The sequence below is a fragment of the Colletotrichum higginsianum genome (genome assembly GCF_001672515.1).
Source record: "Colletotrichum higginsianum IMI 349063 chromosome 7 map unlocalized unitig_7, whole genome shotgun sequence".
Taxonomy (NCBI): Eukaryota; Fungi; Ascomycota; class Sordariomycetes; order Glomerellales; family Glomerellaceae; genus Colletotrichum; species Colletotrichum higginsianum.
In genome coordinates this window covers 1920584-1943603 of record NW_017263917.1, presented here as the reverse complement: position 1 = coordinate 1943603, position 23020 = coordinate 1920584, and the positions used below count along the sequence as shown (strand labels likewise).

The 23020-nt window shown below is 59.0% G+C and overlaps 10 protein-coding genes across 10 annotated transcripts; 7 read left to right on the top strand and 3 right to left on the bottom strand.

Annotated features, from left to right (window-relative positions):
• Positions 1-817: 817 nt before the first annotated feature.
• Positions 818-1895, top strand: CH63R_10292 (Short-chain dehydrogenase; the record flags this gene model as incomplete). Its single annotated transcript, XM_018305266.1, has 3 exons — positions 818-941; positions 1019-1349; positions 1439-1895. The coding sequence occupies 3 exons, from the start codon at positions 818-820 to the stop codon at positions 1893-1895; spliced, it is 912 nt and encodes a 303-aa protein (XP_018154690.1).
• Positions 1896-3892: 1997 nt separating this feature from the next.
• On the top strand, positions 3893-5056 carry CH63R_10291 (putative Extracellular dioxygenase; the record flags this gene model as incomplete). The annotated part of the gene is made up of 1 exon (XM_018305265.1): positions 3893-5056. One exon carries the CDS (start codon positions 3893-3895, stop codon positions 5054-5056), a length of 1164 nt encoding a protein of 387 aa, XP_018154689.1.
• Positions 5057-6045: 989 nt separating this feature from the next.
• CH63R_10290 (Alpha beta hydrolase fold protein) lies at positions 6046-6984 on the top strand (the record flags this gene model as incomplete). The annotated part of the gene is made up of 1 exon (XM_018305264.1): positions 6046-6984. One exon carries the CDS (start codon positions 6046-6048, stop codon positions 6982-6984), a length of 939 nt encoding a protein of 312 aa, XP_018154688.1.
• A 1661-nt stretch (positions 6985-8645) lies between these two features.
• On the bottom strand, positions 8646-9909 carry CH63R_10289 (Short-chain dehydrogenase; the record flags this gene model as incomplete). Its single annotated transcript, XM_018305263.1, has 3 exons — positions 8646-9211; positions 9265-9333; positions 9393-9909. 3 exons carry the CDS (start codon positions 9907-9909, stop codon positions 8646-8648), a joined length of 1152 nt encoding a protein of 383 aa, XP_018154687.1.
• A 2939-nt stretch (positions 9910-12848) lies between these two features.
• Positions 12849-14242, top strand: CH63R_10288 (Arrestin; the record flags this gene model as incomplete). The annotated part of the gene is made up of 3 exons (XM_018305262.1): positions 12849-12926; positions 13059-13943; positions 14000-14242. 3 exons carry the CDS (start codon positions 12849-12851, stop codon positions 14240-14242), a joined length of 1206 nt encoding a protein of 401 aa, XP_018154686.1.
• A 1306-nt stretch (positions 14243-15548) lies between these two features.
• CH63R_10287 (Origin recognition complex subunit 6) lies at positions 15549-16734 on the bottom strand (the record flags this gene model as incomplete). Its single annotated transcript, XM_018305261.1, has 2 exons — positions 15549-16488; positions 16553-16734. 2 exons carry the CDS (start codon positions 16732-16734, stop codon positions 15549-15551), a joined length of 1122 nt encoding a protein of 373 aa, XP_018154685.1.
• Positions 16735-17437: 703 nt separating this feature from the next.
• Positions 17438-18180, top strand: CH63R_10286 (Secretory pathway protein; the record flags this gene model as incomplete). Its single annotated transcript, XM_018305260.1, has 3 exons — positions 17438-17558; positions 17640-17958; positions 18018-18180. The coding sequence occupies 3 exons, from the start codon at positions 17438-17440 to the stop codon at positions 18178-18180; spliced, it is 603 nt and encodes a 200-aa protein (XP_018154684.1).
• Positions 18181-18282: 102 nt separating this feature from the next.
• On the bottom strand, positions 18283-19548 carry CH63R_10285 (tRNA wybutosine-synthesizing protein 2; the record flags this gene model as incomplete). The annotated part of the gene is made up of 1 exon (XM_018305259.1): positions 18283-19548. One exon carries the CDS (start codon positions 19546-19548, stop codon positions 18283-18285), a length of 1266 nt encoding a protein of 421 aa, XP_018154683.1.
• Positions 19549-19885: 337 nt separating this feature from the next.
• CH63R_10284 (RNAse P Rpr2/Rpp21/SNM1 subunit domain-containing protein) lies at positions 19886-20479 on the top strand (the record flags this gene model as incomplete). Its single annotated transcript, XM_018305258.1, has 1 exon — positions 19886-20479. One exon carries the CDS (start codon positions 19886-19888, stop codon positions 20477-20479), a length of 594 nt encoding a protein of 197 aa, XP_018154682.1.
• A 474-nt stretch (positions 20480-20953) lies between these two features.
• On the top strand, positions 20954-22467 carry CH63R_10283 (ZPR1 zinc-finger domain-containing protein; the record flags this gene model as incomplete). Its single annotated transcript, XM_018305257.1, has 2 exons — positions 20954-21082; positions 21136-22467. The coding sequence occupies 2 exons, from the start codon at positions 20954-20956 to the stop codon at positions 22465-22467; spliced, it is 1461 nt and encodes a 486-aa protein (XP_018154681.1).
• Positions 22468-23020: the final 553 nt, after the last annotated feature.

Here is a 23020-nt window from a genome sequence, read left to right as displayed (position 1 = left end):
TCATTAGTCGCCACGGTGATGGCCGGCCAGCCGCTGCAGACTCGCGGTGGACACTTTGGGTAAGGCGAAGAGGTTGGATAGACGCAGTGTAGGTGGTTTCAATGGGATGTGCAATAATATAATGCCAATGATTGTTCCGACTAGTCACGTGCGCCGTGAGCCGGCCCGTGACGGTCATAGAACGCCGCTCCAGGGTCCGGAGGCGGTATTGGCCCTTTCTCGGGTGTGCCGGGCGTCGTGGTCGGGAATTGAGTTGGGTGAAAGTGGACCTTTGGTGGTACGTCTGCCGTTGGGTCAAGATGTTGAATTGAGGTCTAGGACGTGAAATGGAATGAACATGACTACGATGTAGGTAGGTGTGTACAAGTGAGGAAAGCACAGAAAGAGTCAGATAGTGAGCGACTTCAGATGTGGAGACTCCACAGCGGGATGAAGAGCCCCGAGCCGGCCCGGGAATCTTTGTCCGGTAGGTTCCCCGCTAACACTCTGGGGTAAACCCCGCCAATGGTGTCCCGTCATCTTCTGGCGGGGGTGGGGGCTTGAATCCCGGCGAGCCTCGGCTCAACTCGCTCGTCCACTTCTCACATCACTTATCGATACAGGTACGTCTTGGAGCTTGAGCTGTTCTGCGTCCCTCGGCATCCACCTCACATCATCACCTCCGTCCGTTTCCCAATATTTCCAACGACCAGCTCCGCCGCCGACCTGCATAGCGTTGTTCAATTAAACTCGGGCATATTACAACATCCTGTCATTCGGATCCTGCTCAATTGAATCTCACTTCATCCGTTGTTCATCTCACAGTCCCAGGCTCACCATGTCAGACAAGGCGCAGCAAAGACTCCAGGCTCTGGGCAAGCAGCTCGATGCACCCCCGCCCGTCAAGATCGCCGGTCCTTCGGCGGCACCCCGAGTCCCTGGCAAGGTCGTCATCATCACAGGTCAGTCGGGCTCCTATAGCACCCGACGGGAAGCCAGCGTCTTCCGACGGATCGTCATCCTCTGACACTTGGACCAGGCGCAAACTCCCTGATGGGCATCGGTCGGGCATCGGCCCACCAATTCGCCGAGAACGGCGCCCGGGCAATCTACATCTGTGACTACGCCGACGACAACCTCGAGTCCCACAAGAAGGAGCTCAACAAGCTGTATCCCAAGGTCGAGATCCACATCCGCAGGTTCGACGCCGCCGACGAGAGCGCCGTCGAGGAGGTCGTTTCCCACGCCGTCACGACATACGGCAGGCTAGACGTCTTTTTCGCCAACGCCGGCATCACCGGGCCTCACAACCCCTTTACCGATATTACCGAGGAGGACTTTATGCAGAACATGAGGACCAATGTCTTGAGGTGAGCCCGCCCCCCCACGCAACACATCCCACGCGACGTCGCACACCGCCCGCTGTTTGTGTCGCTCTGTGACTGACTCTGTTGCCAAGCGTCTTCCTCGCCGCCAAGCACTCGGCCCCCGCTATGGCCAAGACGTCGGCCGACAAGAAGACAGCCGGCGGCAGCATCATCCTCACCGCTTCCGTGGCCGGCATCCGCTCCAACGCCGGCACGACCCCTTACTCGGCCGCCAAGGCCGCCGTCATCTCGGTCGCGCAGACGTGCGCCTACCAGGCCGCCGGCACCAACGTGCGCGTCAACGCCATCTGCCCGGGGCTCATCGAGACGGGCATGACGTCGCTCATGTACGACACGGCCCGCGCCCGCGGCACCCAGAGCAAGATTGGCCAGATCAACCCGATGAAGCGCGGCGGCCACGCCGACGAGATCGCGCGCGTGGCGCTGTTCCTCGGCAGCGACGAGAGCAGCTACGTCAACGGCCAGGCATGGGCGGTCGACGGCGGCTTGAGCGCGGGTCACCCGTATGTAGTTGGCAAGCTTGCGTGAGAAAGCGTGGGGCGATCGGTGTCCGAAAGAAGACGAAGAGGAGGGGGGGGGGGAAGGTAATGATCTGTTTAGGACATGTACTTGACTTAAATGTGGGCAACAGGCATTTGCGTATCTGGATCTGGATCTGTATGAATACATCATTTCTCCAGGAGGACCGACATCAATGAATCGTGCCCGCCTGCACAGAGCAGAGCATGTGACGAGCACGCAAGAGGGCCTCAGGGGCTGGACGATGTGGGCGGCCGATTCTACGGCTCCGGTATCTGGGGCCGGCTGCACACACATCGGAAGAAGGTTAAAGCAATCAGGGAGAGAGACCGGGCCTTTTGGTCCCCCCAACTGTGTGGACTTCGGTGAGAAACGTCTGGGAGGTCATTGGGCACGCCGGGAGGGGACGAGGGGAGACGCGGAGGAGCACGGTTGCATGCGACCCTCCGCGCTCCACGGGGCCTTGATAGAGATCGTCATTTAAGCCTGAACGATTTCGGACGCCGTTACCACTTTCCATCCTCGATTCATGTCCCTGCGCCTCTTTGGTGGACACCCCGACCATCTCATCACACCTCCGCCCATCGTCCACGGACATAGTGTACTATCCGTATTAAGTGCCGTCTCCGCATCGCCATACAACACCGGCCATTACATTCGGACTCACTTTTATTCGCCCATGACGCGGCCAAATAGATTGCAATCCTACCTTCCATGGGTCAGCCGGGGGCGATAGTAATCAAGCATAAGTCGGACTAGCGTACGTCCGCTCCCTGCATGCGGCGGCGGGTGACGGAGGCTCCCACCGACGTCTCCACAACTACAACAACCGTCCACCGCAGCCACAGACCAAACGACACTTGAACCTGGTGTGCCCTGGTCTTTTGAGACTTTCTTGTCCTCTTCTCTTTTCTCTCCCTCCGAGGTTCCCCCGGCACATGAAACCAAGCAAACTGGATCGTCAGGCACTCCTGGATGCTTTTGGCTAAGAGATCTCTTGGCAACGGGGAATGGCCGCGTAATGATTCCACGAAGAAACATTCACCCTCCTTCCCTCTTCATCCTCGGGCCTTTCCCGTCTTGCTTTGCCCATGCCACCCTCATTTTCCCTGGTTTCGACCGCGCGCCACGTAGCCACCTCCGGCCGTCTGCCCACATCCCGATGCCACACCCATGTACGTACCCAAACGGCCGCCGCCGCCGCCCCTCCCCCCCGGGAGAGATCCACTCACACCCGATCCCGTGTCATGACCCCCCCTCCCTCCCCACTACTTACAATGCACGGAGCGGAGGTCTCTCTATCTCAACCTGACAACCTGCCAGATGACCGACGCAACGCAATTGGAATTGCGTTCGTCGTCATTGGATGGCAGGTTTCATCATCGCCTTTGGACGCGAACGCCGCTTCCCCCTTCCAGATTGCCTTTCTCACCCCTGGCAGACGGAGACGGGGGAGGCGGTCGGGGAGATCCCATCCTTGCTAGCCTCCGGGAGGATGGCGAACTAACTTTCAGAGTGACAAGCCAAAGTGCACAACCTTGCCGCGGCCAGGTTCCAATCTATGTGCCCCATGCGCCGGTCGAAACAACGTTGGAGGAAGGTGACGACGATGTCTCGCGAAAAACGCCAACGCCCCCTGGGAGGGTGGGGTTTTCGAGCATTCTGACTTGATCCGGAATGTGCTACTTGTTGCTGCGTGCTTCGTGCTCGGCCTGCTTGCTGTTCCAAGAGGAGGTTGAAAGGCGACCCCCTACAATGGGGCATGTCAACGCCAAGATACTCGAGTGCTCGATGTTATGGATCACATAAACACCTAGGGTCGGAAAGGGCTATAAGAAGGGAAGGACGGTTCCTCCAAGACGGCGGAATTCATCTCACCCTCCTCATCAGGCTCCTTCACCTCCGCCAGTCTTTCTTTCTTCAGCGGTCTATTTCTGGTCTTCTCGCTGTCCGCTTCACTCGAGAGAACACTTCCCCCTTCGTCTTGTTCCCTTCCGGACCTCAGCATGGCGTTCCGCTCCGCTCTCGCCGTGGCCCTGGCCCTCTCCCCCCTCATGGGCAGCGTCGCCGCTCACGGCAACCACTCCCCCGAGGAGATCGTCGCTGAGCTCGTCCTCCGCGACCTGGTGACCACCCACGGCCGCCGTGCCCTCGACGCCTGCGCCGGCTCCCCGGCCGCCCTGGCCCTCAAGCAGCGCGCCCTCGAGCGCCGCGCCGCCACCGCCCAGCAGCTGCGCGAGAAGCGCGGCCTCGGCGGCCAGAAGATGCACCAGAAGCGTACCCAGGCCGACCTCGAGGCCTGGGCCGCCATCGACCACGAGTCCGCCGAGGACTACACCCTCGACACGGCCATTGAGGAGATCTTCGGCTCCAACGCCACCTGCGCCCTCGTCCCCGAGACCACCATCGGGCCCTACTACGTCGAGGGCGAGCTCATCCGCACCGACCTCACCGACGGCCAGGCCGGCGTCCCCGTCCACGTCGACATCCAGTTCGTCGACGTGGCGTCGTGCGCCGCCGTGCCCGAGCAGATCATCGACATCTGGGCCTGCAACGCCACGGGCGTCTACTCGGGCGTCTCGGCCCAGGGCCAGGGCGGCCTCAACACGACCCACGGCCGCGGCGTGCAGCAGACCGACGCCGACGGCGTCGTGCAGTTCGACACCATCTTCCCGGGCCACTACACCGGCCGCGCCACCCACTTCCACATCATGTCCACCGACGGCGCCGAGATCCTCCCCAACGGCACCTTCGAGGGCGGCACCGCCCGCAACATTGGCCAGCTCTTCTTCGACCAGAGCCTCATCTCCGAGGTCGAGACCCTGGCCCCCTACACCTCCAACGCCCAGGTCCTCACCACCAACCTCGAGGACAGCATCGCCGCCAGCGAGGCCACGGCCGAGTACGACCCCTTCCTCAAGTACGTCAGGCTCGGCGACGACCTCAACGACGGCCTGCTCATGTGGATCACCATCGGCATCGACACTACGGCCGACTACAACGACCAGGTCAGGGCCGCCGCTCACTGGCACGAGGGCGGCGGTGTCGACCAGAGCAGCGGTGGCGGTGGTGGCCCCCCCGGTGGCCCCGGTGGTCCCGGCCGTCCCAGCTCCGCTCAGCCCACCGCTACGCCGTCCGTTGCTGCTGCTGCCAGAAACAGGGCTTTCTAAAGTGGTTGCGTTAGTCTTTTGGGTCCGTGAGAATCTTGGCGGATGTATATAGGAGAGTGATGAAAGGTTGGATGGTTTGGTGAGGGCTGAGCATACGAAAAGAAAAGGTGTGATGTCGATTCTTCATGTAGGCAATAATACATTGATGTTTGCCCTAAAGCTTGCCAGAAAAAAAATCTGTTCCTGGCGTGCATGGCGAAACACATGTGGCCTGAATGTGGAGGATGTCTGTGTTGAGAGTTTCAAGAGTCACATGATTGTTGTTGGTAAACGAGACTGTAAGTTTGATGCAATTTCATTCAAGTGAAACCTTAAGATTGGCGGTTTGTAGCCCTCTGCGTCTCGTCCGAAGCCTTGACACTAGATTTCCATGCTAGATGTAAGTTCAGTTGTGATGTAGGTAGCGCAACTTCTCAAACTGACCCGAAGAAACGACACTTTGTTACTCTTTACTGTGAAGTGCCTTGAGCGACTTTCCGCAGTGAGGGCACAGGGCAACGCAGCCGCTGAGATGGTGTGCTTGGCAATCAAGGGTTGTTTAATATGCGTCTTCAGGGAATGATCCATACTTACATCACACTCGTCATTCTATTCAATTGCTATTCTCAAAAGGCAAACCCCGTTTTTCGAGCGATTTTCCCTCTACAACCTCGGCCCAAATACCCCAACTCACGTGACGGAGTCAACACGGAGCTATCGGCGGCAGGACGGGAATGCCGGCGCCATCACGGGCCGCCGAACACCCCCCCCCCCCCTCCCCCGCAACCCGCCGCGGCCCCACCAACAGGAAACTTCCCCCCGTCATGACGCCCCCGCCGTCGCCTCAACCTTTGAGCAAACACGACAAGCCCCTTAAATCAAAGACGGGCGCCTCTTGACAGCTTTCACCTTGCATACCAACAGCATCTCACCTCTTCACCTTATTCTCGCCCAACTCAACTCACCTCACACACACACACACACACACACACACACACGTCGGTCGAAAAATGGCCTCGGGCATGCACTACGCCCACTGCGGCGCCAACGACGGCTGCAAGCTCGCCTTCCAGTCCTCCCTGCCCCTCTCCGGCGCCGCCTCCGCCACCAAGTGCGTCCTCCTGATGCACGGCTTCAGCGGCTCGAGCGCCTACTTCCACCGCAACTTTGACGCCCTCGTCGCCGCCGGCCTCTGGGTCGTTGCCCCGGACATGCGCGGCCACGGCTCCTCCGACCGCACGCGCGGCGGCTACCACGTCGCCCGTCTCGCCGCCGACCTGCGCGACCTGGTCGCCCACCTGCGCCGCGCCGCCCCCGACGTCGCCATCGTCCCCGTCGGCTGCTCCATCGGCGCCGCCGTGCTCTGGACCTACGTCGAGCTGTTCGGCGCCGCCGCCGACTTTGCGGGTTTTGTCTTCGTCGACCAGGCCCCGCTGCAGGACCGCTCGCCGTTCGACGGCTGGGACGAGAGCAGGGCGCACACGGGGTGCTACGACGAGCGGACCATGCTGGCCGCGCAGCGGTTCTGGATCGACGACCCGGCGGCCGCCCACGTCGACCTCGTCGACGGCTGCCTCGGGTACCGCGCGAAGCCCAGCCCGGACGACGACGTCTCGCCCGAGACGAGGAGGCGGGACGAGGACTTCTTCACGGGCATCAGCGCGCTGTGCGACCAGACGTGGCTGGCGAGGCTGTTGGCCGACCACACGCGGTACGACCATCGCGAGGCCATTGAGACCATCAGCGTGCCGACGCTCGTCATGGCGGGGCGGAGGTCCGGGTGTTTCCCGCTCGAGGGCATGCTCGAGACCGTCCGGCGGGTGGAGAAGAACCGGCCCGGCCTGGCGAGGGAATCCGTCTTCGAGTCCGGGCACTGGCTGTTCTACGAGCAGCCGGAGAGGTTCAACAGAGAGATTGCCGAGTTCGTGGACAAGTGCACCACCAACTGAGTGGTGTGGCGTGGAGTGATGCTGCCCGAATGGATTGGAGCTAGAAAGGTTGTGCTTCGAACAATACAATTCGCACCTGTTCATGGCCAAGAGAAGTCCAAAACTCGACTCTTGCTTCCCTCTGGGCCTGCGACGCCATCCTTCTCCAGAAGCTTATTGAAACTGTCTGAGTCACCGCGACCAGGGCTTGTATCAAAGGCTGTCCCGGGACGTCGAAGATGTTCGACGAGAAAAGTGCGTATGTGTGAGTACTTGGGGGCAGCCTTGTTGAGAGCATCCAGCGGCACGGTAAGGTCTCTGTGGCTGTCGGACCAGATGACGTGAAAGTCGCATCTGTGCTGCTTGGTTTTTTCCGAGAGTATCTCGACCGAACAGGCTTCGTGAAGGAAACGTTATCAATGGCCTATTCCCAGTCGTCCGTCTTCTCCCAGAAGATATTATTGCGATGGAGCGTCTCCGTGTCGTTGCTTCTATGTCATTGGGGTCGCTTCCTTCCAACCTCAGCAACCCCCGAAGTCGTTCCTCTTCATCGTCGCGCTTTTCAAAAAGCTATATGGACTCCCATGTCCTCGGGGTGAGTTGGCTTGAGAGAGAGTTGGTCATGTGTCAAGGGAACGCAATGCTCTCGGTGTTTTTTTAAGACGGGGCGACTGTCTCCGACACGACCAGCCGTTCTGAAAGGTTCCGGCCTCAGGTCACCTAATTCATCCCCCTCTCATCCTACATCTCGATTATCATGGACAGGTCGCATCCATCAGTTCGATCACTGGCGCCCTTTCTACACCGAACGACACGCATAGAGTAACGGCAGATGTTTCTCTTCCTGCCTTATGGGACATATGACAACCAGCCCCGACGCCAGAGTGTATGTCTTTCGGGGCAAGTTGCCAATGTGGTTTCTTCGGCAGTCTCGCATGATTTCACGCGCCCGCACGGCTGCCATGCCGCACCCTGACACGTCTTCTGTGAGTGGAACCGAACGTGTGGTGCCTCCCTCGCTTGCTCCGTCCACAGAAGACTGCACTTTGATCGTTGACCTCGACTTCATCAAGAACGAGCCGGCATCTGTCTGTGATCTGTTACCACTTCAAGAACTTGACCAGAGCCGACTCTGACTCACAGTTCACACTCCTTGGCTCCGTGGCATTATCCTTCTCATTTCAACCATCGTCGCCTGCCAACAGCCGCAGCTGAGCACTTGTGCAATCTTCCAGACGAGGTATCATTGTGCAACATCCTTGATGTACTCTTGCTCGTGTGCAGGACACTGGCCCCCGAGGTCGGATCGAAAGCCAAGGGGACGCAAGAGCGGGTGGAAAAGGACGTGCTTGTTAATGACCAAGAGGGGTGCTAGACAGTCTGGCTTGAGTGAGATGTGAACGTTATACTCGGGACGGGAAACATTCCACACACTTGCTTCCGTTTGGTCCTGCGACACCCACGTTTCCCATGCCGCCGGATGGCCGATCTTACAAAGACACAACCACCTTTCCGGCTCACTAGTCTAGCCAGAACGAGCAGAACGGTTCACCGCGAGATCACAATTTTTCAGCAAAGCCGCCGCCTGGATATAGAAACAGGCTGAAGGATCAAAATTCCAATACTTTACAAAATGTCCATGTCAAGTCTTCACCACCGTCACGTCACGTCTTGGCGCCTGATCACGCGTCGTCCTCGAGCCCGACCAGCTTGAGGCTCTCGGTCCACAGCCTCTTCTCCGTGGGGGGATCGTAGGCGGACGGCGCGTACCCGGGCCTGGCCGCCCAGCCCTCGGGTGTGACCTCCTCGGCCTCGGCGACGTCGTCGAGGTACCTGCCACCTTTTCCCTCCAATTCTTTGGCGACCGCGGCCCAGACCGACGTCGCGGCGCCCTGCTCAGGCGTCTTCATCCACTTGGCAATCTCCGGGTCGTTGAGCGCCTCCATGAGCTCGGGCACGTGCCTCTGCAGCGGCGTCCGGATGCCGCCCGGCATGAGGCTCAGGGCGTGGAGGCCCTTTGAGCCGTAGCGGCGGTCGAGCTCGTTGGCGAAGTGGATGTTGGCGAGCTTGGCCTGGCCGTAGGCCGTCCAGGGATGGTACTCAACGGTGTGGTCAAAGTTGAAGTCCTCGAACTGAATCCTGCCCTGGCGGTGGCCCGACGACGAGACGGATACGACGCGGGAGCTGAATTCGGGGGTTGAGGATGCCAGAAGGGTTGGCTTCAGGAGCTGAAACAGGAGGAAGTGACCTTTGTTGGGGGTTAGCTGCTGTCGGCTCTGCGCGAGAAATGGTCGTGCTTACCGAGGTGGTTGGTGCCGAACTGGCTTTCGAACCCATCGACGGTCTTGGCCTTGGGACAGGCCATAACACCTATAAGACGAGTTAGAAGCCGTGTGGAAACATGCACCGAACTGTATTTCGTAGCGTACCAGCATTGTTGATGAGCACGTTCAACTTGTCGGACTTGCTCAGAAACTCCTTGACACCCTGCCTGACGCTCTCGAGGGATCCGAGGTCCAGCTTGATGACCTGGACCTTGCCGGGCTTGCCGTCGGAGAGGATATCCTTGGCAACTTCCTCGCCCTTGGCAACGTCGCGGACGGTGATGTAGACGTCGGCGCCGGTGACATGAAGGGCTCTGGCGGTCTCAGGACCAAGGCCGCCGGGGGAGCAGCCCGTGACGATGGCGACCTTGCCGGCCCATTTTCCGACGAGGCCTTGGTCTTGAACGATTTGAATGGCCGTGGGACGGGCGTCTCCGGGACCGGTGATATTCTTGTGCTGTTCGGCGTAGGGGGCCAGTGGAGACATGGTGCTGAATGAGGAGCGGAGGTTTCTGTATAAAGAGGGCTTGCTGATGTGGGCGCACTGGCAGATGGATCTCGTACGAGCCGTTAATGCTGGCTTGATTGCTTTATGTAGACTGAAGATGGAAGAAGCTGGCATGTTGTTGGAATATCACAATGTGTCTCGACGGTCGTGCCACGGACTTATATATCAATAACGAGCAAGCATCACTACCGCATTCCTGTGCAAGGTTGCCGGTAGGATACGAGGGGTGGGATGCCATTGGAAGGTTGTTCCCGAGTTAAAGTCGAGCCAGGGTTAGTTCAGTTGCCGGATTGGGCGGGCAACGCATTGTGCGGTCGTCACATCAGTATGCCGGTAGGTAGTGTAGATGGCTCCCAAAGTCCAGCGGGCCCATGTGCGGGCGAAGCGGCCGCACGCTTATTTTGCACGCATCATTCGTGATGCGGGAGATGCGGGAGATGCGGGAGCTTGGAGTTAAGGGGCACGGTGTCCGGCGGAGAGATGAGGTAAGCGGCCCGGCGATAAGGGCGATAGGGAGTTGAATTGCAGTCTGGCACGTGACGGCTGGACATAGGCTCGGCTCCGATGGCTCGTGCAACCTACCTGTCCCCCGTCTCCACTCCACTGTGCGCGTCACGCCAATGCCGTCCGATGTGTTCCCGAGATCGTAGCGTACGATGTAGGTACGCAAATGGTGCACCGACCGGTTGCCCGTGCTGTTTGCTGGGGGAGGGGGGTTGGCGCGTCGTCCTGTGACACACCCAGCGCGAGTTCGTCAGAGCCTGGCAACCAAACTCGGCCACTACTGAGGTTGGTATCACGTGTGCGACTGGGATACGGGAGAGATGGCCGCTGGAGGTATTGACAGTGTTCTTCTGTCGTGGTTTTGGGGGCCGGCTGGTGTTATGAGCGGTTGTTCAAGAGTCAAGACCACCAGTTGTAACTCGATGAGGGTCGCCCACTCGTAGCGCCTGGCTTCATCGACGCCAATCTCGACAGGGTCGAGGACTGGCCAGATACGCCAAAATGCCTTGACTTTGCTGTCGCAGGTGATGCGACTCGGTCGCTGATGGATGAGTAGCGACGTTGAAACACCACTGCGGCTGCTCATCTCCACGCTGATGTAAGTGCTTACTCGGTTCGTCGAACCCAGTCGGTAAGGATGGATGGGGCTTGGGTTGGGAGTTTGCTAGTTGAGCTTTTCTTGGCCTTTTGGTTTAACACCTTACGACCCGCGACTTACGAATGGATTGCGTGTAGGTCACTGAAGGGAATGAATAAACATCAATGTTCGGGAAGCAAGGTTTCCAAGCACATACAGTACTCACAGGTACACACACGTCGCCGTCTGATGCTTCGTACCTGTAGTTGCGGATCCAGCCATCAGAAATGAGAAAGATGGATTGCCATATCACGTCCACATTACCATGGTCCATCCATCCTAAAACCTACCGGGTTGCCTGAGTAGGTAGGATTGGCAAGGTAGGTACTGTCAATACCTAGACTCTAGAGGCTTGCCGCTTTCCCCGCAGGGGCCGTCCCCCCTACGCCACGCCAATCGTCCCAGCAGTCAGTTGCCTGCTTACCCCCTGGCCCCGGCCCCCAACTCAGACCCTTTCCCATCTAACATGTCCCCTTCGTCCTTCTCAGCGCCCATTCTAGGTCGAGTCAAACAAACGGACGATCCAGAAAGCCTTGGTATTTTGAAGATGAAAGTGTGACGCTGGCTCCCGGTTCTCCTTTCTATTATTTTAACCGTTGGACAGCTGTTGGCGTATGGATATAAGTCGTTACCAAGACACAAAACAATGCGCACCTCCAGACCTCGTCCCTATTCCAACACCGACACCAACACCGAGGCCGACACCAACACCGCTATCTGACACCGACACGGAGGATCCATCTGCACCTCTCGCCCCCAAAAGTGTGGCTCGACTCAGGAAGAGGCTGTACTTTCGTCTCTCTGCCGCCCACACAAGTTGCCCACATAGCTCGGCGGCTGAGCAGCAAACGACCCAATCACCACAAACACCAACACACCCGAGTGTGAAGCGAATCCATCCCGTACAGGCGCAAAACAGCCGCGCAAGGGCTGTGATTACAGCACACGTAGTGCACTGTGTACAGGCGGACATACAGACAGACGACACCACTAACAACTCACTCTCCCCCCCCGCTCAACCGCCAAGCCGAATGTGCCACTTGCACGACCCCATTCGCAATCCACACCACTCACCCATCTCTCATTCCTCTCGAGCTTGCTTCCTGGCCTGGTCTGACCGGTGGCCAACAAGCCTCGCCTGCTGCTGTGCTGTTACTGCTTATTCTTTCTTGTCATTGGGAAAATCAATGCAGAAGCGAAAATAAGCTGCGTCAGCCCGGACCGTGTATCCACCCAGAGCTGGAGCTGAGGTACCGCAGAACAGCTACCACGGCTTTCCTTGGCCCCCTCCGGACTGACGTTCTTTTCTGTTCTGTTGGCCCGTCACTTGTGTGCAGCTCCCCTCCTCCTCCTCCTCATCATCCTCCCACTCCTGCTCTTTCGACTGTTTCTCGCCCGCACAACTCCAACAACCCGCCGCCCGTTGGTCACTCGGCTCCAAACCCCCTCCGGCTCAACTCAGGACGTGCCGCTTTCTCCAACCCCCTCCGATTACTTTGCGCCCACCACATCCCATCGCGCCCAACCGCCCATCTCGACGCCGGACTGTGCACTAATCCCCCACAACCGCCCCGACGACGCCAAACACCAGGCGGCCGGCCGATTGACGATCCGTCCATGTAATGCCGCCGCTGGGCCTTGCGCTCTGCTCTTCTCGCCGCTGCAGCACGTCCCCGACGGCAATAGCTTGGACGCAACTGTCTCGACCCCACACCCACTACCACTACCACTACCACCACCACCACCAACACCAGGCGGCAACGCGCGCAGCGCCTAAGACGACGACGACGCACGACTGCCGCCCACCCACCAACACACACATGAGAACCTCACCTCCGCCATCCGCCAAACACCCTCGTCGTTTACACGCCCGTGAGAGTCTCTGTCTCGAATCTCTGGCGATTCAGCCAGCATGGCCGCCTTCGTGAGGGTTTCCGGTCCGCCCAACAGCAGCTTTCTGGTCGGCTACCCGGGCATCTCTGCGACCCTAGTACGTGCGCTCGTTCCCTCCGTCATGACGTCGGGGGGGAGGCTGGATCGAGTCTGCTCCACGCTTTTCACCCTTCACCCCTTTGCGCAACTCCCCCGCCCCTGCTGACCTGTTTTCTTGCTCGTGATCTAGCCCCGCATCGAAGGCAAAGTCGAGATCCGTCCATCCCAGGGCTTTTCCATGCCCGTCGCCGTATCGCTCGTGCGCATATGTCTCCAGCGACGAGAAACCATCCACCCTGCCGCCGAGAATGTCGCGAAACGACACCTGGGTACTCCGAGGAGGGAGACCACCGACGTCGTCGGTAAGGAGCTGCTGCTGTTCCGGTGCCAGTCCGGGAAGGAGGCCGAGAGTGTCATTGCAATGGACCTACCGTTTGTCCTGTTCATCCCCTTTGGGCGAGGCGGCGAAGAGACGAACCGACGAATACCCCCCGCCTCGCTGCAACTCCCCAGCCGAACCGCCGAGACCTACTACGAGCTTGTTGTCACCGTGCAGCAAGGCCACACCCTACAGAACAAATACTCCTTCCCCATACCGCTGCAACGTTACGATACCTTGTCGACGTTCGGCATGTACAACAAACCCGAGTCGCGCCAAGTCAGCGACGCAAGTGTCGTCACCCTAGGCATCTCGGTGCCAAAATGGAGCTACGGCCCCCTCGACCCGATAACTGTTTACATCAAACTGGTGCCGAACCCCGACTGGATGAAGAAAGCGCTGAAGGTTACGATCCAGAAGATCACCGTCACCATCGAGGAGGAGATCACGTACAACCCCGAAGGAGACGAGCCAACGAAAAAGGTCAACAAGGTCGCGAAAAACACGCAGCTCGTGAACACAAGGATGCCCGAGGCGGGCTATGCTACGAATCTCGGCTTGGTGTTTCCCTCCAAGGACCTGCGCGATCCGGACGGCATCATCCGGAGGGGGAAGCCCGCATTTCCCCTATACGAAGTTACTTCCTTCACCACGAGCTCAACATTATACAAGATTGAGTTCTACCTGACCGTCAAGGTGAGTCGCCATCGTCCCCCCGTGAAACACTCGCCTTTGCTCACGATTTGCCTCAGGCGCAACTCGGCTCCACGAAGGATCTCACAGTTCGGCAGCCGCTGGTGATCTGCCCGATGGACCAGCAAGCGTGCAAGGAGGAGATGGACGCCATCGAACAAGCCGCCAAGGACGCCTCGCATGTTGACCCGAACAACCCAATGCTCCCGGCCCGGTCGATCGTCTTGGTAAACGATCGGGAATCAATGAAGACGTTGGGTTTGTGCTTGGTGGGAGGACAGAAAAAACCATTGATTGAGTGAATGACGCCGGAATCGTTTGAGAGAGTAATTGTACGAACCGGGTGACGGTTTCCTTGGCTTCTGGCTGCGGGGTACGAGACCGACCAGCTGCCTGCAAGGGCCGGCGGTCTACCCCAGGACGGCGGGCGAAGGCCAGCTGGTAGCATTCAGCCTCCAGTTCCAGCACTGGAACTGCGAAGCCCCAGCCACGACGAGCATAAGTGACCGGGCACTGCTGTCACCGTCGAATGAGGTGACTTAACAAGGGGTAGGAACGGAGCATAAAACAAACCTGGGAGCCTCGGGAGCGGAAGCTCGGGTCCTTTTTCTCTGTCTGGGCCCCTGGGACAGGGAGCGGCGTCGAGAGAACGATACACTCGGCGAGTGGTCCTTTTACGGTTTGCCCGCGGGGGCCTGCGCGTTGGGGCGTTTATACAGCGCCGGTTTCTTTCGGTAGGCGGGACGGTCATCATCACGGCACGGCGTTGGCGGGGTCTCCGGCTGAGAGGCAATTCAGGAGGGAGGAGACCCAACAAATTTCGGGCTCCGTGGGGGGCACATCTTTTTTGGCGAGGGGGGGCACGTTTGGACAAGACACTACTACTACCATATCACGAGATGACGAACATTGGGGAGGAGAAGGTGGTGGTGGGTGACTGGCGTGCATGAGTTGCCAACGAGGAGAACCATTTGACTTGTTTTTTGTTTGATGCTGTACATATTCACCTACAAATGAGGGACGTGGAGAAGAAGACAAGCAACTCGGGAGTGAGGAAAATCTCATCCCACCCGATACAACTGACTAGGCCAGTTTTCGTCTCGATGATGTCAGTACAAGGTGTTTGTGTAGCGGGAGCCGAGGGGAGCGAGCACGATGCCGTGAGTGCGAAGGGGGGGGGGGGGGGGTGGGGGGGTGCCGGCGCTTAAGACCCTCACTTGGGTTTTGGTGCGGGTTTGAGTTGAAATGAGTTTCGTTGACGGGATGGGATGTGGGTGCTGTGACATGAGAAGACAGTATCAGAAAAGCCAGCTGTGAGACGCCATTTAGTGGCATGTCGAGGCACGGAGAATGGGCGGGCATCTGTAGCGCTTGGGGGTATCTATGATCATCGCACCAATGGATGTCGATGCCACGGGGAGAGAGGGGGGGACACGCCCTCAGAAAACCAGGGATTCGGATAAGTGACGGCGTGACTTGAATCTTGTTTCGGTAGTCGTCGGGGAGCGGAGCGGAGCGGGTGCGCCTCGACCACGGCCGCCGGGTAACAATACCCGAGGTGGAACACCCTCCGCGCGTCAACAGAGGCGTCAACGCTGCACCCTTTCCTCAGTCATCGACATCCATGGCCTCCGCGCCCTCCTTCTCCATCGCATCGATGCGCCTAAGGATATCTTCCTTCCATGTGCTGTACTCCCTGCGCTTCTTCTCACTCAAGAAGTCGTACCGGTCCTGAAACATGGTGTCCGCTCCACGCACAGGCGCCCTGTACGAGTCCTCCTGCCGATGACTGTCGGCGATCACGTTGCCCGCCTCGATGATATCGCCGAGGCTGCGATACCAATCGGCCTCAAGCCACCCGCGATTCGCGACTTGCTCAAGAGCGGCGTCGAACTCCGCGGCCATGACGGGCGCCCACCCTTCCCACGCCTCGTCCTCGTCCAGCCCTCTCGAGTCCACCTCCTCCCTCGCCTTCGCAAGCAGTTCGAGAATACGCTTCCGCTCGGGCACGTACGATTCGCTTTCGACGCCCTCCCCCAGCTTGAGACTCTTGGCCTGCTTCGTGACGAGGTAATACACAGCACCGCACAGCGCGGCGAGGTTCGCTCTCACCCACGCGTCGCGCGTCCTTCGCCCGCCGGGGACGACGATGTACTCCATGCCCGCCAGGATCGTCGGCCCGAGCTGCCGCTGCCCCGTCTGCTTGCAGAGGAAGCGGATGGTCGGCAGAATCCAAAAGTGGAGGCCGGACTTGTCCGAAGGGTAGGTGGCCTTGCCAGTCGATTTTGTCGGTGTGTTGGGCCCGCTTGCGCCTGAGCGAAATTGCGCGAGGGAACGTTCCTTTGTGGGCGTCGGCCGGTGTGGCGTCCTGACGGGAGAATCGACTCCGTGCCGTTGTCTCTGTCGCGGTGTGCCATTCTTTCCCGGCGTGCGGTTCAGGGCGGAGTTGGGGAGGATGTTGTCGAGGTGACTGTAGAGGCGCTTATAGATTCGGGGAGGGATTGGAGGCCGCGGCTCGATTGGGGGGAGGTCCAATGTGATCTTGAGTCTTTTGAGGATCAGTATAAACGCACGCAAAATGAGATGGGTAGCATGTGGATTGCCTAGCCTACCTGTCGCAAGCGATGTGGGCGCAGGCGTACAACCGCCCGACTTCTTCGTCTGCCTTGAGCGTGCTTGCCCGGTGCCTCGATTGTGCCAGCAAGGAACCGGCAAGCTCTACCAGGGGCGGCGGTAAAGCTGAGCTGTGGGTGGGCATCAGCGACAGAAGTGTCTGTTCTATGGACCGGTTCATGGTGGGTGTGCGTGTGGCGTGTAGAGTGTGTGGTATGTGGCTCGGGGGGTGCTAGATGAAGAGCTTTCGGCGCAAGACGCGTCGAGGACGCGTTGAGCAGTGGGTGTCCTTTCTTGGGACGCTCAAAGGTTTCTGGGGTATCGCTTGTTCAGTTGGGTTTCTCAGGTCTGCTTCTTGTGGCCGTTCGGAGCGATTGGTCGGCGTATGATGTGACGAGGTACAGAAAGAAAAAGGTTCAAGGGCGAGATGGTGTGATGGATGGTGTTGAGGACGGGTTTGTTGCGTCACCCAAGCTTAATTGGCAAGTTTGGCACGCCGCACGGGGGCGGACCCTGGGGTCCAGAACGTTTAAGCCCCTGTCCATCGCCGATCCGTGCATCTGCCGTGCCCCCAGAACTCCCCTGAATTGGCCATGGCGGACGCCACCTGTTCCCACGAATCTTGCATGTTCCCCCATTCCCCATTTCGCCCATCGCCTGTAAGCTCGCTCTCCTCCCTCCCTCTTTGCCCTCGGCCCAGCCTTTTTTTATCCTTTGCTCGGTTCCTGGATCTACCCGAACCCAACTCTTTGTTTTACCTTATCGGCGACTAGCCCCATTGCGTACTTTTTATTCGAACGTGTCTCGCCATTGTGTTCAATCGTGCGTGCAACGTGTCGTCTCCCACTAGAAGTTTCGTCACATCGCGACAAGCTGTCACCACGATGTATACCATCTACCTCGCAACTCTGGCGCTTGCCGGCAGCGCTCTCGCCCACGGCGGCGACCACAGCCAGAAACCCATCGTGGACGAGAACGCCGACTGGATGACGAAGCACATGGCTGGTATGCCCCTCCCCCAAACCAAGCTCTCCGCTCCGTCCCCTCCAATCATGGATTCGCGCTGACATTTCACGTTTCCAACAGAGGAGCACCACATGGAAGGCTGGGACACAGCATCCTTCTTTACCCTGCACGACTACAACAGCGACGGCGTCTGGCAAGGCGACGAGATCCTCCGCACGTACGGCCTCTTTGACGAGTCGAACCACCACGTCACCGAGGAGAAGCGCTTTGAAATCCTCCATGACCTCATGCAGCTGCTGGACGCCAACCACGACGGCCACGTCACCCGCTCCGAGTGGGACGAGTTCATCAAGACCGGCAAGACGCTGCCGGACTTGGGCATGGGCCCGGGGCACCACGGCGACGACGAGTACGAGTACGAGATCCACCATTGGGAGCAGTGAGTATTTTGTCAGTCCCTGGTGGGAAATATGGAGAAGCTGACGGGCGCAACACTAGGTATCATGACGAGAACACCAAGCTCGAAGACCTGACGCACCCCGAGGACATTGAGCACTTCAAGAAGCACGAGAAGATGGAGGACGAGCAGGAGAGGCTAGAGCAGCTCGACCAGATGGCCGTCGTCGAGGACAACATCCCGCAAAAGTTTCGGCGGTCATAGAGCCCGCTCGGGTTCCCATCCCATTGGGGAATATATGGACAGGCGGGATAGGCTGCCTGACGACGTTGACGAGAGCGAGAGAGGAAAAGTGATTCACGACGGTCATGTAACACTACTAGATCTTGTAATATGTACATCAAAGACGCAATGCCAGACATCAGGCGCGTACGTCTTGACTAGTTCGACATGCTCGACCGTCGCCGCCCGGCTTCCCCCCGTCGTCGTCGTCGTCGTCGCCGCCGCCCAGCCATCGTACAGGCCTTGGATCTCCGTGCGTCGTGATTCGATTTCGTAGGTGCCGACGTTCTCGTGGAGGTGCAGCCAGCAGTCGTCGTGTGAGGCGGCCGTCATGTCCCATGCCGCGCGCCACGTAGGCTCGCTGGTCGGGAGCAGTCCGCCGTTGACGTGTAGCACATCGACTGCCGTGCCCGAGGCGCGCATGTCTGCTATTCTGCCCGCAGCTTTCTGGTTGTCCTGGAGAAACACGACAATCTGCTCGTCACCCCCGAGGAGGCGCGCGGCCGGCAGCTCAAGGTCCGCGTCCCGGACGACCCTGACGCGCCAGCCGTTGGCGACGGCACCACGGCGCAGAGCCTCGACGCTCCACGGGTTCAGTTCCCAGCAGAGGACCTTCAGGCCCAGTTTTGCGTAGGAGAAGGTGAAGTAGCCGATGCCTGCATATAAGTCCACGGCCCAGTAACTCTTCAGGGCCGCGGCCGGCCGGCGGCGATGGGATGCTGCTTCCGGGCCCGTTTGGCTGTGGAAGTCAAGGAGACGTGTCTTTTCCTTGATGTTGCCACGGCTGAACATGGTCCAGCGCGGCGCCCATGTCTGGTAGATGCCGTTCTGCTTGGTCGACACCCAGAAAGCGGCCTCGAAGTCCTCGACCGAGGGTCTGGCCGGGTTGACGGAGGGGCCAAAGTCGCCGTGCAGGATCTTGAGGCCGCTGGGCGTGCGGAGGACGTTCTCGCCCTTGTCGGCGGTGATCTCGTCGTCTCCCTTGACGCTGGTCTGGAGGGGGATTCCCTCGTTGACGGCGAGGTGAGTCAGCGTGCCTGAGCCCGTCTTGGAAACCTCGCACAGGATCGCATTCCACAGTTGATGAATCTTGTCATCCGTGATGTCTGGGTGGTTGAGGATAGTGCGCCAAAGGCCCTTGTCGAAGCTCCCGGCGGGGAGCAGAAGCATGGGCTCGTACACGGCGAAGCGTTTTGGTGTTTGCTGGCCGAGAAGAGTGTCTATTTCGTCCGAGGTGCTCCATGGTCGGGATTGCTGGGGGAGTGAGAGAAGCCATGCGCGAGTTACTGCTGATATCGGGTTTTCTGGCTTGGGTTTCTTGCCCCGCGGTTTGTTGTTTGGGACCGTCATAATGTTTTACGTGTTTTTTCCAAGTGAGATCTCAACACTGGGTGGTTAACAAAACACACTCCGTATTCGACGAGACTGACGATGTGGAGAGTCAGTGAGCGCAATCCCTTGGTGTTGCAGCCCTTTGGCGATTTCAGATGGTTGATTACAGGGGGTTGCAACGGCTCAGACCCCTGTTTAGCACCCTGAGGTCCGCTGGCAACGAGTGGGTCGTCGTCCCCAAAACCAAAGACGCCGCCAAATCTCTCTCGTCTCGTCTGGCTTCGGTTCTTTTACCGTTGTTGATCCCTTCATTCTTGTATTGAGCCACGCCTCAAGCCGGCAGAGAAAACCGACCATGGACGTGTCAACCCTACCGATACATCTGGGCTATCTAAACGATGCGGCTCATCTCCTCCGGGTATCGGCTCCTGAGACTTCGGCCTACCTCATGAGCCGCCACAACGAGCTCATGTTCCTCAACGATGCCGAGCAAAACGACGTCCGAAGGCAACACGTCTGCGGTGCCTGCGGCCACATCATGATCCCCGGCCAGGGCACCACGCTCAAGCTCGAAACCGAAAAGGCGCTGAAGAGAAAGCGGCGCGGTAACCTCAGGACGCGCGACCCCAAGGCGACCAAGGATGAGCTTCGGCTACGCGCCGGGGCGAGAAAGCTTTTCACCTGCGGACACTGCAGCCGAACGACCAACATCCCATTGCCCCCTCCGCCGCCCGCTGTGAGACGTCGAACAAAGTCCGAGCAGCTTTCCGCAGCAAAGGGTCGCCAGGTTCCGACGGCCGAACCAGCCAAGCCGGCAACGTCCAATTCGAGCAGCAAGAAGCGGGCGAAGAATCGAAAGGCCGGGTTGCAGGCGCTGTTGAACCAGGCCAAGACGTCATCGTCCGGGAGCAGGAACCTGAGTCTCGCCGACTTTGGGCGACTGGGATGAGAGGCTCACATTTCCCCAAAGGAGCGGGGAGGGGCGGCCAAGATCCCAGAATTCCCATCTTCGAATCTCGGTGGATAGATTCGCAAGTTCGATTTCTAAGACCTGGTGCTCCGTGGGCGGCATTACAAACCGACTGGCGGGCAGGGTATTCTCGGGAATATTCTCGAAGGTTTCCTGCCTTGGGTACCCCCCTCCTGGCCTCTCCAAGGGAGTCAGGGACCCAAAGGGGACCCGCTTAATGACACACGTCGACGTCGGTGCCCATCCTGCAGGGCCTGCAGCAGCCATTGCCCCTCCAAAAATTTCAAGACCCCGCCATCGCCGTCCCCATCCCCATTCCACCGAGTCACTTGTTCCCTCCCACTCGCCGCCGATAACAAAACGTCCAACCTACCGTCGCGCAACTCTTTGGACGATTCAACTGGACATACGAGACATTGCGCATATTTCTACTCTCCGAAGAAATCAGTCACCATGGCTGCCCCCGAGTCCAAGACGACGCCGAACGAGTTCTTCCAGGCCATCGGCTCCAAGGTTGACGGCAGCGATGACCAGCAGGTTGTCGAGGAGATCGAGTCTCTCTGCATGAACTGCGGCAAGAATGTGAGCTGCGCGCGAACCTCAAGCGAAGATTCTAATACTAACTCGACATCCAGGGCATCACCAGACTGCTCCTGACGTCGATCCCCTACTTCCGCGAAATCATCATCATGTCTTTCTCCTGCGAAGAGTGCGGCTTTGCCAACAGTGAGGTCCAGCCTGCCGGCTCCATCCAGCCCAAGGGCACATACTACGAGCTTCGCTTGACCGCCATGGATGACTTTAGCCGCCAGGTCGTCAAGTCCGACACGGCCACCGTCAAGTTCACCGAGCTCGACCTTGAGGTGCCCGCTGGCAAGGGCCAGCTCACAAACGTTGAGGGTCTTTTGAGCACCGTCATCAACGATCTCGACTTCGGACAGGAGGCTCGCAAGGAGCAGATGCCCGAGCTCTACCCCAAGATTGCCGAGATCATCGAAAAGGGCCGCGCCATGCTCGAGGGCAAGGCCTTCCCCTTCCGCCTTACCGTCGACGACCCGGCCGGCAACTCCTTCATCACCCCCGATCTGAAGGATGGCGTTGGCAAGTGGGAGAAGCACGAGTTCATTCGCACCCCTGAACAGAACGAGGCCCTTGGCATCTCCAACGCCCAGGCCGACGAGCTTGCCGCCGGCGCCAACCCCGGCCTGACCGCCGAGGGCGACATCATCCCCAACGAGGTCTACAGCTTCCCCGCCAGCTGCCCGGGATGCATGCGCCCCTGCACCACGCATATGAAGATGGTCGATATCCCTCATTTCAAGCAGGTCGTCCTCATGTCCACCGTCTGCGACGACTGCGGCTACCGATCCAACGACGTCAAGACTGGTGGCGAGATCCCCGAGAAGGGCGAGAAGATCATTGTCAAGGTCAACGGCAATATCGACCTTGCCCGCGACATTCTCAAATCTGAGACCTGCGCCCTGGAGTGCCCTGAGCTCAACCTGTCCGTAAACCCTGGCACCTTGGGCGGTCGCTTCACAACTATCGAGGGTCTCCTGACCCAGGTCCGCGACGACCTGCGCAGCCAGATCTTCGAGGCCGACGGCGGCTCCGGAGGCGCCGGCGGCGGTGACTCCCTTGCCCCCGAGGAGAAGGGCAGGTGGACCGCCTTCTTCGACGGTCTTGATGAGGCCATCAACGGTAACCGCGAATTCACAGTCGTTCTCACCGACCCCCTCGCCAGCAGTTTCGTCCAGCCGCTGGTCGACCCTCCCGCCCCCGACCCGTCAATCACCCGCGAGTACTACCCTCGCACCCACGAGGAGGAGGAGGAGCTCGGCTTGCTCGACATGAAGACCGAGGGCTACGAGGAGGACGCCGCCAAGGAGGCCGTTGCCAGGGAGGAGGCCAAGAAGCTTGCCGAGCTCGACAAGCTCCTCGACGCTAACATGGGCAACACCTCATAGTGTGAGAGGGGTTTGGGTTTGTTGGGGATGTGGTGAGAGAGTTTTATGATGCATCCGGGATTAGGTAAAGGTGATGGACAGATGGGCGGGACGACGAAAATACGTACATGATGATGATACCTACGCATAGGCGGGTTTTTAAAAGTTTAGAGGGCGTTCAATAGAACAAGCTGCCCGGCACATTTCCAACCTTTGCACCACCGCCCGTCCCTCTGCCGTTCGTGTTCGTGATCTCCGGCTACACCATCTGAATCGCTCTCGTCATCTAATAAATCCTCTACCCTTTGCGTTCTCAGGGGTTTCAATCCGAGACCATGAGCGGCGTCTTGCACGCCGGCAAGACGAGGTTGAGGGTGTTGCACGAGCACGCCTCGTCTGGAACATAGAACTTACTGGCACCTGACTGTTTTTGATGCTATCCACACAAGACTGAGGAAATGTTGAGAATGAGACTAGTTCGTCTTTAGTAAGGGGGTAGTAAGGTAGGCAGACACGTTATCAAGTAGCTGGCCAAGGAGGGCAAACACGTTGAAACAAGGGACTAAGATGTGTT